This window comes from Microplitis demolitor, chromosome 10 (genome assembly GCF_026212275.2).
Source record: "Microplitis demolitor isolate Queensland-Clemson2020A chromosome 10, iyMicDemo2.1a, whole genome shotgun sequence".
Classification (NCBI taxonomy): domain Eukaryota; kingdom Metazoa; phylum Arthropoda; class Insecta; order Hymenoptera; family Braconidae; genus Microplitis; species Microplitis demolitor.
This window is the reverse complement of record NC_068554.1, coordinates 752,177-772,717: the sequence shown is the minus strand read 5'-3', so window position 1 is coordinate 772,717 and position 20,541 is coordinate 752,177. Positions and strand designations below refer to the sequence as shown.

At 31.5% G+C, this 20,541-nt stretch overlaps 1 protein-coding gene across 9 annotated transcripts in view; it reads right to left on the bottom strand.

Moving 5' to 3' along the window:
* The window catches only part of LOC103571711 (protein scalloped), a 63,357-nt gene that overhangs the window by 34,708 nt on the left and 8,108 nt on the right, over window positions 1–20,541 (bottom strand). For 4 of the 9 annotated variants that reach the window (XM_008549964.3, XM_008549972.3, XM_008549965.3 and 1 more), the window contains one exon: window positions 1,263–1,343. The exons of 1 other annotated variant lie outside the window; for it this stretch is intronic. In XM_008549964.3, the coding sequence (XP_008548186.1) occupies window positions 1,263–1,299 (37 nt within the window). In that variant the 5' untranslated portion in view covers window positions 1,300–1,343. Of the gene's footprint in view, window positions 1–1,262; window positions 1,344–11,102; window positions 11,201–20,541 lie in introns of those variants that run through there. 4 more of the 9 variants (XM_053742232.1, XM_008549971.3, XM_008549969.3 and 1 more) reach the window with 2 other exon arrangements.

Below are 20,541 nucleotides of genomic sequence, written 5' to 3'. Positions count from 1 at the left end.
ACGATATTTTAACCGAAAATATGGTCTTTTGCAGTAATATATCAAAATCTACCATAAAAGACAATATTTTGTAGTATTTTGCGGTTAATAGGATATTTTACCGTAAAGTATGGTCTTTTGCAATAATATACTGTAAACACAATATTTTATGGTATAATAGGATATTTTACCGTAAAGTATAGTCTTTTGCAATAATATACCATAATATACTGTAAACACAATATTTTATGGTATAATAGGATATTTTACGGTAAAGTATGGTCTTTTGCAGTAATATACCAAAATATACCGTAAACACAATATTTTATGGTATAATAGGATATTTTACGGTAAAGTATGGTCTTTTGCAGTAATATACCAGAATATACCGTAAACACAATATTTTATGGTATAATAGGATATTTTACCGTAAAGTATGGTCTTTTGCAGTAATATACCAAAATATACCGTAAACACAATATTTTATGGTATAATAGGATATTTTACGGTAAAGTATGGTCTTTTGCAGTAATATACCAGAATATACCGTAAACACAATATTTTATGGTATAATAGGATATTTTACGGTAAAGTATGGTCTTTTGCAGTAATATACCAGAATATACCGTAAACACAATATTTTATGGTATAATAGGATATTTTACCGTAAAGTATGGTCTTTTGCAGTAATATACCAAAATATACCGTAAACACAATATTTTATGGTATAATAAGATATTTTACCGTAAAGTATGGTCTTTTGCAGTAATATACCAAAATATACCGTAAACACAATATTTTATGGTATAATAGGATATTTTACCGTAAAGTATGGTCTTTTGCAGTAATATACTGTAAACACAATATTTTATGGTATAATAGGATATTTTACTCTAGAATATGGTCTTTTGTGGTAATATAGGATTTTTACTGTAAATTACGGTACTGCATCGTAAAATACGGAAAATTACCGTAGCATACAATACTTACCGTATATTACGGTACAATATGGTATTTTACAGTGACTTACAACCTTTACGGTACACGGAGAGAAATGTCAAGTAAAAATTCCTATGCAGCATAATAATGGTTACATTATAATACAATATAAGGTCTCGAAAATTATGGAAAAATAGGTACTGTACCGTAAATTACGGCTCATTACGGTAAAATTTGATATACTACCGTAAATCACAGTAGTTAAGATCGACCAGGGTAATAGTAAATGAAATATAAAGTATATTTATAAATAAAAAAAATAAAAAAACAAATGTCTACAATACCGATGCTATTTTGAGTACTGAGTTCCCAGTCTTTCATGAGGATTTCTCGGGCAGGTCAGGATGACGGCGACGTGGTTGTACCTATAATACATACAGATCGTTTCGTAGATTTTATTTATATTTAAATTATATACTCAACAACATTATTAAATCCACCATACAGAATTTCTGTATTTTCTACCTGCTGTACATGTAAATAAATCGTTTAAAAAATAAATAAAATTGATTTTAAAATAAAATGTTAAGAAGTTAAGATTATTGATCAACTTCCTACGCTTTCACGTAATGCGATGAGCAAACTTGTAAGTGAAATCGTCTGAGATAAAAAAAAAATGAATAGATTGCATGGTAGTTTGCTGTCGTTGCGATGATTTTCGTTCGCTGCAAGTTGCAACTCAGACGTCACGCTCGCGAGAATCTTCGGAAAGCGTGAAGACAGGCGTTAATGTTATGTGTACATCTACAATATACAGTACAAAATTGCAACCCTCCATTGTTATTATTTATTAATATTATTTTTATTGCTGAAAATGAATTTAAATTAACTCATACACGGCAAGCAACATTTTTTTGCCCTCAATACCTCAACCTCAACTCTGCGTTCTTTGGTCGTTAAGCACTTCTACTCGGTTTTAATTTAGTTTTTTTTTATCTATCTACTGTAAATTGTACTCTACGGAATTACGTAAGAATGCGGTGGAGACTCTTTCGCTTGTCCGATTACGGCTGGTTGTTGGATTACGCGTTACGAATTGTTGCCACTTTTAAGACGGTTCGTTGCCGATGCGCATCTACTAAATAAAAAAACTCGTTCTTTTACACCATCACTCATCAAACGATATAATACCTTACACATATACACATGTATATATATATATATCTTTCTACATGCAATAAATAATCCTTAAATACTTGTTTGAGGTAACTTGTTCACACTCCAAGTTTTATTTATTTTGAAATAAAGTTAATCCATAAATATTTTACGTCCAATTATATTCAATATTTTTAATTATTTATTGTATAATCATTTAACTTGCAGGGACTAGGACGACTTGAGTGAATTAAATTTTTATTTTTAACAAATGCCCATTTTACCCCGGGTACTTTGCATCGCTCAAAAATTTTTTTATAATTTTTTCCTATTCGTCTACTAATTTTTGAATTTTTTTTTAAACAATAAATTATAAAAAAAAAAATATTTGAAAAAATTGCACCTGTAGTTTTTAAAATTTTCTACATGTGCATATTTTTAGTTTGTATTTTTTGTAATTTATTACAATTACATATAAGACATAAAGACATCGCTTATTCATTTTTAAAAAAGGCGGTAATTTTAAAAATGATTAAAATTATACTTGAAACTATGAAATTTATAGAGTTGGTGTAGTTGTTTGATGATGGTGGTGTTTGTTGGTGAATATCGGTGACGATCGCGTGGCCACAGTCGACTCGAAAGCACCGCAGATGAGAGTTGTAGCTGGTGTGGAGCAGAGTAGAGTAGAGTAGAGCAGAGTATGGATGCCAGAGAGTGAGGGTGGGTGGATTGAGCAACTGTAGGGTGTATTTGGGATGTACACCCCGTTAGCCACAAGTACGGAAACGCTCGGCCCGCGAACGATGTTCAAGTCCTCGTTGCCTGATTCTCGGTCTTGCTCTTCCAGCTCTTGTTTCTCTTGTTCCTCATACTCCTGATTCGCATTGGTACCGTAGATTCTCTTGCTTATACGGTAAAATGTCGTAAGGGGGTGGGATTTACCGGTGATGCCGGTGAAGCTGGATGGGTGGACAAGGAGGAAGAGAGTGGAACCAGTCGAATTCCTAGCATACCGCGGGCCAACTGGTTAGCGAGCGATTTACGATATTGTAAACCGATGCGACGGCGGGTGCCGACCGCCGAACCTCAATCTAATAGTGGCGACTCTAGCTTCTGGCCAACGGTATGCAGGATACTACATTGTTGCTTGCCGAATGTGATACTGCTGCTCCTCTATTCCACGGCTATCCTTATCTCCTTCCTCCTGACGAAAAATTTACTCTAATTGTTCAAATATAACCATCATCAATTACCATTATTATTATTCGGACAATCAATAAATTTACTTATTTTTCTGATGGGTAAAAATAAATGAAAAAAATATGTAAGCTATGGAGGCAAACAGAGAGAATTTATAATAAAAATCCGAAATATCGTACACAACAATCAACATTGGAATTCATTGGGTTCACAAATGAACCCGTATAAACAAAGCTAACATGAGCATATATATATATATATATGAGTAAGAGAGAAAGAAAACCAGAGGAGAGACATACTGGGGAGTAATTTCATTAGTGAATTCGGTGTACCAACGAATAACGTGGGCAATGAATACTCTCTCCTACTCTACCAAATACATATATATATATATACATATATGTGTATATTATACATCAGCACGGTATGGATGAGTGGCGATAAATTGGAACAAAGGTCGACATTGCAGTAGCAAATCGAGAGAGTGAGATCGTGATACTGACATGTAGACAAAGAGAAGTGTGCAGCAAGCTTGTTGAGAAAACTATAATATAGTCAGAGTAATACGAGGGTTGTGGTTTGACCAGCCACGCGGAATAATGATATGTAATTGTCTTTCTCTCTTTTGCGATACCATCTCTCTTCATTTGGTTATTCACTTGATCTGGCTGTTAGCTTGTGGGTGTGGCCAATTGACAATTAATCGATCAAAACTCATATTGTTATCACCATTCACATATATCTCCCGTTAAATATATCTCTTTACACCTTTCAATCAGTCAATTTTTATTTTTCAATTTCCCGCCAAATTTTAAATTTTTAAAAACAGGGAAATTATTGCCTACGGTATGATTTTCAAAAATTGACTTTTCATCAGATATCGATATTTTGAGCTCCAAAAAAATTTCAGACTATTTTCAGGTGGATGTCCGACTTTAAGATTTTGAAATCGATCGGCTGAGTAGTTTCCGTTAAAAAAAATATTTTAAGAATATTTTTATAAATCTGACTTTTATTCCAAGTTACAGAAATTCTTTTATTTTTGCACTAGACACTACATATATAAAATCGGACAAGTAAATATGGACATGATTACTTTTAAATCTCATCTCCCCTGTTCGTCTGCCAGTGGTTAACCACGTGGGCTCGACATATCCCGAATTACATCCAGACAGGGGATAAAAAGTTTTTTTTTTTTCATAATAAAAATTCGAGGATTTTTAAAAATCGAGTTGAATTTTCGTAAAAACAAAAATAAATTTCTATATAGTTTTTGAAATATATATGGCTTCCATTAGTTCCAAAGTGTCAGAAAAGATCTACAGACGGGAAATGAATAATTAAAGCGGCGACGAGAAAGATGAGTTGGAATTAATATACACAAGAATACGTTTAAACACAAGCTAGAGTGTGATCTCAACTCGGCTTCTTAGCTTCTCTTTACTTTTCTCTTAAGGTGTTTGGACACTAGCCAACATCACCGATAGACATACAACTCGACAGAATCTGTGCCAAAAACCTTCACACTCACTTTTTTCGTTTATATTTATTTAAATACACGTATACTTATTTTTTTTACGGCAAATAATTACACTGGAAAAATCGGGAGTGAGCGCGGATTTTATTTAAATTCAAATTTGATCATCCGGTACTCGGAGTTCCGGAGTTTCAGTCCGCAAATTTTTTTACTGTACATTAAATAAAAAATTAAGACTTTTTTTTTCAATGAATAATTTAAATATTTTTTCGCGGGATTTTAAATTTCAGTAAACCACCAGAGGACTTATAAAAAAATTAACAATACGTAAATTAAATTAAGATAAACTCGGTACTCTGGTACTTGTGTATTTTTACTGAGGACTTTCCACTATTTCTTCGACTAATTTTGTGTATTTAACTTTCATGACCCGCAAATTAAACTGAATTTAAAAACTACCGTCCCTATTACCTCTTTACTTCCTTTTTAGTTATAAAATCGTTTTATAAAAACAAGATCAAGCTTTATTATATTATCGCGAAACTTTATTTACATTTAAATTTAAATTTCATAAAAACTTATTTTTAATTCTTATCTACGCGCATATTTAAAATGTTTTTTTTTTATTTTATGACCGGTGAGTACTAGCAGGTGCCAACGTCAAGGCTATTGGAAATACTTGAGAGAATTTATTGGGCGTTTAAATACTTGGGAAATATTTATAAAAATTCAGAGCTCGCTTTAAACCCTCATGTTGTAATAAAAATATTAATTGAGATTTACAGTAGAGTTTAATTACTTTTTTTGGATTAATTTTAATTTGAAATTCTGATTATGTCTTTCGTAATTCCTTTATGATTTGAATATATCTTGATCATATTACTGGAGTACACGTGGCGTAGGAGTAGAGCTAAAATAGATTAATATTAACATTTTTTGTTCATTATGACACCCTTTAACCGGAGAAACCCAAAAAATTTTCAAGAAAAATTTCATTTCCAGCCAAGAGTCGATATGAGGATAAATGAGGATGACACTGTCTATGTATTTTTATGAAGAGTGGCCCGTAACTTTGCTCTTGTTGGGAATAACCCATCACAATAGAAATGTTTTTTGTTCATTATGATGCCCTCTAGTAGGAAAAGCCATAAAAAGTTCTAGGAATAATTTATTTTTTGATCTGAAACCCATATTAGGTTTGGGTGGAGATGATTTTCTATAAAGAGTAGCCCGTAACTTTGCTCCTGTTGGGAATAACCCATCATACCAAAAACGTTTTTTGTTTATTATGATGCCCTCTAGTAGGAAAAGCCATAAAAAGTCTTGAGAAAAAATTATTTTTTGACTTAAGACCTATATTAGGATAAATGAAGATGAATGAGGATGACACTGTCTATGTTTTTCTATGAAAAGTAGCCCGTAACTTTGCTCCTATTGGGAATAACTCCACACAATACTAACATTTTTTGTTCCTCAAGACATCTTTTAGCCGGAGAAACCCGAAAAAGTCCCGAAAACATGAATCAATTAACTGAAATCTACTCTACTATTCGAAATTTTGAATTTACGTGAATTTCAGAGTAAAAAAAATTTTAAATAAAAAGACAAGAAATTAAATAAATTAACGAGCTGTGGATCTTGAACACAAAATAATTAAACAAAAATGTGTTATATATTTCTGCATAAATACTAATGTTATTATAAAACAAAGTGTAAGAAAAAGCATCAAGAACAAGCTCTTGAAAATCACACTTGTTGCTGCAGCACCCTCGATCCTTCCTACACTACTAGGAAGTCGCCTCATTAGAGCAGCACTTTAACGGGCCAAGTGGGTATTAAAAGAATTTACGAAGCAATTTCGAGTTCCGATCGTGCAAAAGTGCCCCTGCTTACTTTTAGCGGAAAAATCTCAAAATATTCAGCCGAACAAAATAATTAATTGAAGACAAAAAAAAATAAAGTCCCCGTCAGTTGGTCACTTTTTCACTTGACATAAATTAGCTTTTACTGCCACAACATTTTTGTATCAGCAGATAAATTAATCAGCTGTTTTTAAAGGAAAACATTTGAATATTTATGTTTATAAATGAAATGTTTGTAAATGAGGGCCGTATCTCTACCAGGAAAAAATGAAGTGCGATTAAATTTTTCCGTGAGATTCGTGACATTGACGTCATAAAATAAAATATCGACAGGCGTTCTCATCTCTCACGTAAATAATAAATAATAATAAACGTCTTAATAAAATAATAAAATTTATTGTAATTCCATTTGAGTAAATGAAATGTTGATATAGTCGGGCACAATATCGTGAATTGGGAAATAAATGGATAAAAAAGGGAAAGAAAGCAACACTCAATCACAAAGGAGCACGAATGAAAGACGAAGAAGATAAAAGAGTAGCGATAGGTGTACAGCCGGAAGTACGAAGCGATTCCGTTTATCGATTCGCAACCGACGCCTCGAAAGACGTTGAGTCTTTCCTTTTTCTGCCCACGTCTTCCGCTTGCCTTTTACCTCTCACCGCTCTCACCATCTACCATCTACCTTCTGCCTTTACTTATTTTCCTATACTACTATCCACTCTTCTATTCGACTTACACTATTGGCGAAACGATAACTCGGTACGTCTACCATAAATCAAACTGCCAGGAGTGCTCTTCTCTGCCTCACCTACACTCGCCATTTCACCACCCGAGACCCTCCATCCATATCCTTCTTTCAGTCTTTTCATCTCCTTTACTCTTTTTTACTACTCCATACATACAATGTGTACATCTATACATCTATACACTTCTTGTACTCCGTTCCGTTCATCCTTTCACGTCCTCGCTCACTCACTTTTTCTTTTACTGTTTTGTTCTCTACTTCAACATCATGAATTACGAATGATCTTTGGATTTTTTTTCTTTTTGTTTTCACATTAGTCTGATTCAAAATTAAAGTCGCGTGGAAAATTAAACGCCAAACAAATAGCCGTTGATTAAATTTTTAATTCTCGCCTATTTTTGTCCGCCGCGAAATTCAAAAAAGTGATCAAGTGGGAAAAGTTGTTTTAGACTCAGTAATCAATTGGGGGAAGTGGCTAATTATTAATGTGAGATAAAATATTGTAATGATGAAGTATTGGCGTAAAAGGGGCTGAAGATAATATAAGAGAAGAGAGGACGCCATAGCCAGGAAATGCACTTGACGCACACAAGACGCTACGTCGCGAGGATGAGTCATCGGAGATACGTAAAACCGGTTTGTCGTAACACGAATGAGCATTCTGTCTTGTTCTTTTTATACAACATCTCTTGTGCCTTGTCTTGTTCCTATCCGTTCCATTCCCTCGATACCAAGACCCTCGTCATCACAAGCATCGAATCACAGATGAGACTTTAAAGGCGGCACCGCAACGATTGTCACTTTGTTGTAGATACGATTCCTACCGCTTCTATACCGGGTGTTCCGATATATTACATATGATATTTATATACCTATATTTGTCCACGAAATTGTCAATAAAATATATATAAAACGCCCATGTCTCAATTTATTGTTTTTTTTTTTTTTTAAATTACGCGGCAAAATTTTTTTCCTTTTTCAAGGGACAGAATATTGAAAGGGGAGAAAAGTACCTTTGGAGTGAAAATGGATAGAAGTAGACAAAAAAAAAATAACTAGTCGCGTCGCAATGGCGCCCATTTGCGTCGCATTGTTTCACGCACTTGACTTTTCCATGTGATTTAAATCTCCCGCTCAGCGGATTTATAAAAATATATCCATAAGTCAATGACACAAAAAATGTAATTTAATAACAAATATAATTATTTAGTTAAGTGATTTGTTGCTGAAAGTCGTAATTTGTTATTGCGAGTGGGATAGAGAGAAAAAGAGCCGAGTATTCTTGAAACCCGAGTTCTCGTCAGTCTTTCATATGAGATAATTAAACCGCTTGGAATGGGTTAGGTAAAGGGCAGGTTGTTTTTCTCCTCAGTTAGTAAACGTAAAATAAAAAAAAAAAATAATAAATAAAATAAAAGTAGAGTCTCATGGAGAAAAATTCCGGGGATGCTACCGACAGAGCCAAAGACCACGAATACAAGGGATAGGAGCAAGGGGAGTCCCATTGAGGGAGAAAATAAAACGAGACGTGGTTTCTCACACTCTGAAGAACAAAGGAACAACGTTGAAAACAATCAGTGAGATTGTTTTATTTTTTTAAATTTTATTGTTACTCAAGTAAATACGTAAAGAAGACAAGGGTTCACTTCGCCAGGAGTGAATGAGTGAAACGAGTTTAAATCCAAAGATGTCGTGTTATCTGAGCTACACATATTGTGATTGTTATGGCAAGATAGTTGGGCGCACAAGACAAGATGTTAAATATAAGAAAATGATAAATCATTTAGACAGTGACATTTGATCGAGACTATGGGAGAAAGGTCGATGTGGCCTGTCTTAGCCCCGACTTGTTAGCCGGTTCGTGATGCAGCCATCATCAATTCAATATCCAATCCCGTCCCATTCCAAGTAATCCCTGTTAGTTTATAAATACATCAGAATTATTAAAAACAATAGAATGTCACTCGAACGAGCGGAACAATCCTTTGTATTTACAGTTTTAACAAATAGATACTTTGTTTTTTATTTCCATTTGATTTTCTAGCCTGTCTACTCTTTAAATCGGCTGTCCGAATCACTTTGTTCCATCGCCACCCTGGAAAGGCTCAACTGGAAAAAAAACTATACCAACTGTAAATGTTGAAATAGAGATAAAAAAAGAAGAAATGGATTCTGTGATATTTTTTTATGTCTTGTTTCAACGGCGCAATACTTTTGTGGTCAGCCAAAGTGGCGCTTCCTCCTTTTCTGAGGTTCTCGAAAAAAGAAAGAAGCAACCAACTATTCTTGGGACACAACAGCTATAACTATATAGAATAGTTGGTTTTTCCTGGAGACAAAACTACATCTCTGTTGGTTATTTTATATTACTTGTACAACCCACTGTCACCGCCACCATCGCCACCGCTGCTATCACCATCACAAAACAACGACCACCAATTAAGTATGAGTCAGGTAATTTTTCTAATGACACTGTCGAGAAATTGGTTAAGAGTTCTCTCTTTTCCATTAAAATTGACCGTTTAGATTTTTTTACTTTTAAACTCAATAAATTTAAAAAAAGAAAAAACAAATATTAGCTCTGTATTTATAAAAAAAAAAAGCAATAAATAAAATTTTACTTCTTTTAAATAAAAATTAAATGTGGCCATAAAACGCGGTATTATGTTCCAGGGTAAAATCTACCTGGAAAGAAACTTGTCAGTAAGATTTATTGCAGCAGTAATCTATAGAAGTCTAGTGGCCAGGGCGTTGGGCAACATAAGAAGAATCGACAAGTCCTAAAAATCCCATTTCGAAAAAATTTATCAATTGGTTTCCGTCAGCATTATATTTGATTCTGATTGGCCGTTTGAATTATGGCGCTGACGCGCGGGCTTTTTGAATTTATCAAAAAAGCCGACCGACTGGTTTGGCGAAAAAATTTTATACTTTGTAGTGAAATACGATGGACATTAAATATAATACTCTAGATCTTTGAAATATATATACGAACAAAACCGGATGTGTTATATTAGATTTTTTTACACGCAAAAGTTTAACTCGTTCTCATTTTTACGCTTTGAAATTTGTTCTAAAGAGACAGATCCGGACGTGTCTGGATTAGGTGATCAAATGTACCAATCAACTACTCAAATTACCAAGTTTTGCTGAACAAGAGATCCTTCATATAAATTAGACACATACTTGACCGGTTATCGAATGCAGAATACAAAAATAAAAATAAATCCTAGACGATTTGAACGCAATTAGCATAAACACGAGTTCATAATTTAATTCAATATAAATATACACATGTATGAAACACATACGAGTTTTATATATCTTGTCTCAAAGCGGAAGTAACAGTTATGTTTCTAAACCTCGATAAAGCTGCCGATAATAAGGATAATTATATTTATCATAATTGCAATAAATTGTTTATGAACTCATTCTCCGCGAATAAAATAAAACTCATCATATCAAGGATATATATATTTATATAGTACGCAGGTATGCATTGAATGTCTACTCGAGGTGAAATTGACATAAAGAAACGTACGACATAAATATATATATATCTGATAAATAATATTTATAGTGAGTTGTATGTTTGATATTATTATAAAAATTTTTTGTGTCTGGTGATCAAAGGAAATAGTACGACAAGAAACCAGCGCAATGAGTACTCTTAAACACGGCCATGTAAAGAAGAGAGAGTGATCAGATCACTAATTACTTTCATGTATATATATCTAACCTGGTGTAATTATCATGGAATGCATAGCATGGAAGTAGAGCTTCGTAAAAAATTAAGATGAATGATCAATTAGTAGTCAGGTCAGCGTTGGAACTTACCTGAAACAATCGAATGAAAATAAAAATTATCAAGTAGCCAATTAAGTTGCTTTTTAATAAATTATAATGCTACAGATTTAATTTTGTTAGGGCGTTAAAAAAATTTATAATTAACGATCTTTTGTTGGGTTTTATTGCCGACTGACAAAACGATTCTATATACTGTCCAATGATCCCAATGATCCTGAACCTCATGACTATATAGTAATTGGCTATACCGGATATATCAATATATATATTGTATGGACACATTTATGCATCGTATAGCATTTATAGACAAAACACGGATTGGCTGGAACGTGATTATCGCAAATTACGTTTGGGTACTTGCAATTCCATGTATGATTTGAATGCGCGTGGGCTATCTTGCGCGTGGGTGACTTGTACAGTTATCCAAACATTCACCATCATAATATCTACTGTACAACTTTATATATACATATATATATATATATATAATGTTCAATGATAACGTTCTATAATCCTTTCTATTTGACTATAAGTCTCTGTTAAATTAACTAGCTGAACATAATATATATATTATAGGGTAAAAGTACTATTTGTAGCCACTGATCCATTTTTTGGACATTTAATGCCTTATTTTAATTAATCAAGTATCAAAGATACTTTCATTGTAATATTGCAATAAAAGTCTTTGAACACATTAAAAACATTAATTATGACATTTTCCAGTCCAAAACTGGCTCTCGTGGCCAAAAACGTTAACTCTACCCCATATATATTCTAATCAAAATTTGAACCACCTCAGCTAAAATCAAGTAAGATTACTTTTTTTTGACTAAAATGGGTTTTAAGTAGGTCAAGTTGGTAACCGACTTAATGAATTTTGAAAATTGAACTTGACAATTTGAACTTTGGTATATTTGAACTTACCTTTTTTCTAAGGTTTTGTAAATTTAAACTTTTGAAAATTTGTATATTATATATGCCCACGCACACAAAACCTGAGAAAAAGGTAAATTCAAATCATTAAAGTTCAAATTGCCAAAATTCAAATTTTTGAAGTTCTTTAGGTATGAACCCGGTCAAGTTAACCAAAAACTAGTCAAAAATGGATAAAAAAAACACATTTGATTTTGACTTAGGCTAACTTGACCCACTTAGTATCCATGCAAATAAAAAAATTGAAATTAAAATTATTCTTTCGACTTGGGTAATAATTATCTTTTTTTCAAATATTATAGTAATAACTCTTCTACTTATTTATCTTAAATGTATTTTTAGAACGACACTTACTGTGTAAACATTTAACTGCGAGGTAAGTAAATATATTAATCAAATATTAAAACTATTAGCATAAAAAATGTATTGCAAAAATTTTTTTCAATTAAATTGAGTTTGTTGGGTATTTGGCAATAGATTTATGAGAGAAAATACAAGATAATTAAATTAGTACGCTAGCCAAATTTAATAGAAACGATTCATAAGATGAGTTGATTAAATTTAAGAATAAACAGAAAGAGAAAAGGTGAAGAAGAAGAAGAAAATGTTTGCCAAAATTACACTTTTGAAATTCATTCATGATACGTAAACAAACACGCACTCGAGGTTATTTGTTCAGTTTCTATCGTATGAAATTTATTGTCGTTAATACGGACACTATTATTTTATATATATATATATATATATATTTTTTTTTTTTTTTTTTTTCTTGAGAGAGTAAAGCGACGATTTTCAATACACGTGTTGTACGCGGTTATAGTTGGCTATTAAAATTTATCTACATTGTGAGAATACATAATGTGAAAAAATACTGAATAGGCATACAAAATTTTATTTTAGTGACATAAGTACACAACTACTTTGATGAATACAAATATAATATTTAAACTTTATCTAGTTTTTAGTTTGTTGAAATAGATATAGAACCTTATCATGTATAAATATATGTACTTCATATTATATATATTTTTATTTACAGATAATTATTAACCGGTAATGATTAAGTAGCCAAAGATAAATATCTGACAGGAAAAAATGATAATGGCAAATTTATTATTTTTTATTCGAGAAACCAGAATTTATATCCAATTGATTTGATATTAAATAATTTCAGCAAATAGACATTTACTAATTTCAATAATTTCCAATAAATCTATAGGTTACGAGAATAAACAATCAACACCTAAATTTAAAATTGGAAAATTGGTTCTTTAACAAGCTATCAAACTCCACGATACCTTGAATAATTTAAAAAAATATCTAGATATTTTTACTTCAGCAAACTTTAAATAGAATATAAAGGGCAAAATGGGCCACCAAAAATTTGGAAAAAATTATTTCAACTGTCAGTTATGATCCTCATAATTTCCGTACAATTTTGAGTCCAAAAACTTCTTTTCAGAATTTTTTTCAGTAGAATTCTTGTTTTCCCGCCCTTCTCATATGTAAATTTATATAATAGATCATTTGACAATAATATAAGTGATTATATAAGATTGGTTATTGCAAAATATCAATACGTCGATCCGTGTCCGAGAAAAAAGATAAATAAATGACAAATATACACGTAGACTTATTTATATTGGTGTAAAATGGAAAGGTAATACTTAATACTTGTATTAAGGACACGCGAAAAATTGTTGAGTTATTAAATGACCAATCAGCTTAAAGTTGTTAATTATACTGTAGTAAATGTCTAGGATAATAAAACTAAAGCATAAATAAAACAAAAGTAAAATGTCGACAGCTATTTTTTCTATGTGAATTTTTTATTTTATCGCGGAAGGTATTTTTAAAATTTTTTTATTTTTCGACAGAAACAAGTACATGGTGTGGTGCCATTGGCTACGAAAGAAAGAAAGAAAGAGTAAAGAGATAATACTCGACTATTTTAACCGTGAAATAACTCAGTTTGTATGCCGGCTCCAAAAGAACTGTACGTACATATACAGTAGCACTGGGCCGGGGGGTTCCAAGGGGGAGAAGAGAAAAGCGCCATGATATGTAGCTTCTAAAGATAGAGTACCCAAAAACAACTATTAACACACTATGTACTGTTCATTTTTTTTTATCTCTATTTTTATTCATTAATTATTTTCTTTTTCTCTTCGTGTATATTTACGCCTAAGCTGATCCAAAATTTTAATAAACTAAAAAGTATGACTTCACGCTGACTCAAATGAGCTTTTAATGTTTACTTTACTTCAACTTAATGATTAATGATAAAGAAAAATAAATAAATAACTAAAAAAAATTAGTCAACTAATTGTTTTAAATTATTATGTAAAGCCATTTGTTATCTTAATGTCTTTTTAAATAGAAAAAAAAAAAATAAAACTGTAATTTATGTATCTACATATGAACTTTTTTTTTTTTTAATTCAAATGAGAAGTGACGTAAAATTTATAAATAAAATTTACTTCAATCTGATTAAATGATAGCGTATGATTATAAATTAATCTAATCAATCGCATAGATAAGATTTTTTTTTTTATTAAAAAAATTATTTAAGTTTTTAGAAATTTTTATAAATAATAATAATAATAATAATAATAATAATAATAATAATAATTTTATGTCTAAGAATTTTAATTTAAACTTTTATATTTTTTTTTAATTATGAAGAAAAAAAAATTAGTCAAAATAAATAAATATATGGATTAAATTAGTCATTACTGATTTTATTTGTATTTTTTTTTTAAGTTTATAATAAATATTAAACAAACAGAACATAAAGTACGATGCAATTGTCACGAAACTTGGAAAAACAACAAAACAATAGATTTGTTTATATTGTATATGTACATGTATATGTGTATATAGTCAAAGAGACGTTATTACAATCGACTGTTTCATTATCAGCATGTTATCCGAGTCTACTCGTTGACTAAGCAAACGAGCAAACTAAAATCGCTCTAAAGCCATCCTTGAACAAACGCAAGTACCAAGTACTCTACTATCTAAAAGACATGCCAAAGAGTATTGTCAGCACGTACAAGTGACAATGCTTTCACATATGCTTTGTGTTTATTATTTTTATTATTATTATTATTATTGTTGTTATAAATTATATTATAATAAGTACACATGTATATATTTGTACTGAGCAAATTGATTATTACTATCAGTACGATGATGATAATAAAATAAAACATAAATATATATATATATATATATAAATAGGGATTCATTTTAACAAAAGTTGTGAATCAAGAGTAGTCACGTTTTATCACAATCAAAGTCCAAGTTCATTCTGAAACTTTGTTTTTTGTAAATTTATTAAAAAATAATAAATTTTCTTGCACTGAAGAAAACAAAGACTATAAAATAATACAAAATTTGATTCCTATTTTTGGCGCGAAAAATTTCAGGTTCAAATTATTATTTAAAATTTTCACCAAAAGTTTAAGTAGAGTACATTTTGAAGGATAACATTCTGCTGGATTTTTATGTTTTCTGTTTGAACCGGACAAATATACATGGAACAAGTCACTGAAATTTTTCCTGCTCAAACGAAAATCGAGGGACCATGGAAATTTTCCATTGAAAATTGAATACTTTATTGCCAACCATAATTTGAATTAAAAGTAATAAATAAAATCGACACTAAACAAATATAAATTTATGAATATGCTGAGCTAGGGTTTTTAAAAATAAAGCAATATACTTGGTTGTCATTACTACATAATCGCGAATAAATTAAAATCGCAGCGGGATCTACTCGTTGTGTCACACACAAACTGCAACACCTTTTCTAACCACGCATTGGCATAAAACCGGAGTTGAATAACGGGCCTGTATATATAAACATATATATATATATATATATATATACATAAACTGCGGGAAGAACAAAACGAAGGACATACTATATTGAATCCTATATAAATATAAATATTATGCTACCGCACAATATCTCCAGGTTCCGTATAAAAAAAAAAAAAAAAAAATAAAAAAAAAAGAGACTATATATCAACATTAAGTGTGTCGTCATACATAAAAGTATACGTGATTTCTCAATAGCTTATTCAATTGGAGTAATAACGCCATAAATTTATAAGTAAAATATGTGAATTAATATTTTAAAAAAATAAAAAAAAATTAATAAAGACATCGACTAATTACACGGCAAAGTATTTAATTATCGCGTAGATTGAATCTTCTTTAGTATTATATTTATATTTCAGCAGTATCCTAATGCATTTCACATGAATCAGCCGATTTACACTCGGGATTTCATGGAAATGTACCTGGGAAGCTTCTCCCGACGTCACGAGTAGAGTCAAGTCCAACACGCAGTTGATAAACGATCTCGCGTGCTCGGTTTGCTTGACCGATCGTAATTTAGCTCACAAGACTCACCGAGACTTCCATCGCCCGAGTTTCCGTTATTTTCATTACTTCCAAGAACATAAGCCCGGGTACAAAATTATTTTTAAATATTTATCAACTAAAACTTATTATGATAATTATTTTAATTACTTCCCGATTTAATTACTTATATGTGATATTTATATCATCTACAGACATATTGGGCGGGAAAAATTTTCCGAGTAAACAAGGATTCCATGCAAAAATTAGGTTAGAAAATTTACGTCAAAACTACAGTCTGTTATGTCATTGGATCTTTAGCGGATTACAGGGAATTCAGCATCCCGCATTACCCTATTGTTAATGCCCTTGGGCACTTTTCGACGAGGAAAGATAATACTCTGACAACTACAGACAAACCAGGTAGCTAAAAGTCTGGGGATTATTAAAACCTACGCAAACAATCGGCGGGAAAAATTTAAAATAGTCTGTAAATAAATTTTCTGAAATTAACTTCAATCAAAATTCAATTAACTATCGAGTGACATTGATTTTTACGGTAGAATTTCTAGCAACAAATAAATATTGATAGACGTCAATTAAGTGAAAGAGTTTTTACATTTTGGTTATTGGATTTGAATAAATACCAGGAATTAAATCAATCAGCGGTAATTTTATTGAGAGTTAACTCAATCAAGTAAATGAATTGTAAAAAAAATACTCTCTGATATTCATCTATTTTAGGTTACTTTTTTTTTCCATTCGAGATCTTTGTAGAGACTAAAGAAAAGTCTTGTACTTTACAGACAAAATCCAGCTCAGGAGAAGATAAAGAGAATAAAGTTGATTTAAAAAAGTAAAACGAAATAAAAAAATGAGTTGAGACTAAAAGGAGTTTTGAAAAAAAAAGTAAAAGTAAAAGAGCTGGAGTGGGGGTGGGAAGCTAGAGTTCTCGGTAAATTGACCGGTACAAAGGGTTCCATGTGCTTGGGCAAACGATAATTCGGAGCCGGTTCAAAGGACCCGCGGGACGATATATCAATGCCCAGCTCGCAAAACAATTCCAACTATTTGCGATACACAAAGAAAAATACCAAATCGAATGCCTGGAATGGCACATTGCCCCACGGAAGGTACTTCTTTCTGTCTTTTCTTATTATATTCTTATTCCTCCTTGTTCTTCATCCTTAACTTCCCATCTACCTCCCCCATTCTCCATATCTTCACCTCTTTCAGTCCTTCTATGCCCTTGTTGTTACCACACTCCCAATCTCTCCTTTCTTACTGTCCCTTATTTTATTCACCTGATATATAATACTGCCTCCACTAAATAACAACAACAATATGCATTCTGAACTTTTGTACTTCCTTCACAACAAAAACTCCAACTGCGCAAAATGTTAATTTTAAAAAAATTTAAAAAAATTATTATTCAACTTGGGTTCATTTCCAGTTATCGTGGTTTAATTATTCACATATATGTAATAAATTAAATTAGTAATGTACACGATGCTGAACTTTTTGAAACATTATTTCAATAAATTTTCAGTGAAATTAAAAAAGTTTTTAAACTCGAGTACAGAGAACGCGAAATATATGAAAATAAAATGACAGGTGATTTTATATTTCGTCCATTCGTAAACGATTTTACGGCATATATGTATCGTTAAATATACAAATGTATATTCTATGAGTACATATGATGCATCAAACGTCACCTGGACAAGACAATATTTCATTGGACGTTACCGGATGTTCAACAGTCCAATCCGATCGAGGTTTCGACTGCACCCGGCAGGATCAAATGCTCAATATCAGAGTAATGCAGACGACAACTGCAGGAAACAAAGATACTAATAAATATTGATTTGCTATTGGCATTATTGCAAACGGCAACACACAAAACACCTTTTACTTATTTTATTATCTAATTCTCCAGTTACTTCGATAGTAAACTAGTTTATATTTGCACACAAAAAAAATTTTTTGAGGTAAAAAATTTTTTCTTACCCCAGTAAATTTTCTGCTGCACAGAATGAAAACCAAAATTTTCTCAGACGAAAAAAAAATTCTAGCGTCCGAAAATTGTGATAGAGGTTGCTTATAACGAGCTTGCTCTGCATTATTTTAAAATAATTTTTATTAAAATTTCTCGCACTCTAAAATGGATTTATAGATTATACAGGAAAATAGATATGCCGTGACGTTGCTTGAGCTGAACATTAAAACTACTCCGCAATAGCAACAAATATATATGTATATATATATGAATAGAGGTGAACGAACTGTCCAGTTTAAGCGTCTGCTACCGCACCTACCGTTCGAATGCATGATGCATCCAAACGAGTACGACAAGTGCGAGTACGACAAAATGACGTCCTTTTGTCTACACCGGCCTTATCATGACATCACAATTATATCATATCACTTAAATTATTAACTATTTACTCTCACTCATTCACCCATCCGACAAATACACACTAATAATAAAAATATATCATGAAAAAAAAATTTTACAAAAATCTGTCAAAAAAAATGATCAGAGAGCTCATTAAATACTTAAATTCTGAGCTCAATTTTTTTTGAACGAACTCTTACTTTTTCTGGATGATTTATTTTTAAAATTTACAAAAAAAGTCAACAATCGGCAGCTAAAAAACCTGAATACACAAGCCTTCAGCTGGATGGTAACAAAAAAATAAAAAAAAGTGTTTGATGAGGTCACGAGGGCAATGAAAGGGAAGAAGAGTCAACTGGTGATGCGTGTCCCTGTAACCACGCACGTGGACGTATTACAGCAAAGATTGTGTGTATGTAAGCCGTAAGAATAACAAACAAGTAAATAAAGATAGGAGCAAGTTGTGAGTTACATCAATAAATGCGTATATAAATAAAAAAATTAATGTGTATAGTATACACACATCCACATATGTGAAGGTAATATTCGTTCACATACAACACGGAGTGTCGAACTTGTGGATCACGCGAGGCGTGGTAGAGACTTTACTCGGGACCAACCGACTCCTATCCACATAACACACAAGTTGGTTCTTCAGGATGAATTATTCATAACTTAAGAGCAAGCTTTCTCCCACTCTGTCCCACCCTACCCGATTTGCTGGCGTGTTCTTTCCCGGTGATGCTTCTTCCAGTTATTCTACACTCCTCACTTACATTTATACATATCCACTCTACTCTTCTCTTTTTTATTTCATTTTTTTACTATTTATATTATTACCATACATACGTTTTTTATGGCTATTGCGCTCTCTATTATGTTCCCTCAATTTAAACAGCTTATACTTTTTTTATACAGCTCAAAAAAAAGTACTTGTGGTAATTTAAATTTATTTATTGAATGAGATAATAAAATATTTAATAACGAATGGAAAAAAATTGAAAAAAAATTATGAGACATTAATTATCTTAATGATACTGATTACTCATCAGTGAAATAATGTTTCGAGTAATTAATAATAAATATTTAACGACGTTAGATTAAAGTATAAAGAAAGTTCAAGTTATTATCATTGTAATTGTCAAGATTTAATAATCTAGTTGACTAATTATTTTTTTTATCACAAATAATTAATTATCGAGTTCAGTAATTACTTATTGTGTTAAGTAACAGGTGAATTTTGTCTATCGTTATTTTTTTTTTTAAGTAAAAAAAAAAGTAAAAGAACGAGAACTACTGTTCAGTCACTTGTGTTTGTCCTTGGCAAACGTCGAGCTTAGAGACCAAGAAGAAGAGAACGGAGAAACTAAATCAACATGAGTCAACACAATTGTACGGAAGGTAACGATAAATTTAAAAAAGAAAAAAAACGTTTTTTAATAAATTATTGCAGCAGCATGTTGTGGAAATAAGAAAATTTATCACTGCGTCATAAAAAATAGAATTTTTTATATTTTATCATTTTTTTTCAGGAAATCCGAAGTTTTTTTTAGCCGCGGACTTTATTTAAATCCCATTCGGAGTTGATATCAAAATACCGGAGTAAATTTAAAAAAAAATTCCTGTGACTCCGAAATTTTTTTGACTTTACCTCCTGGGCTGATTCTAT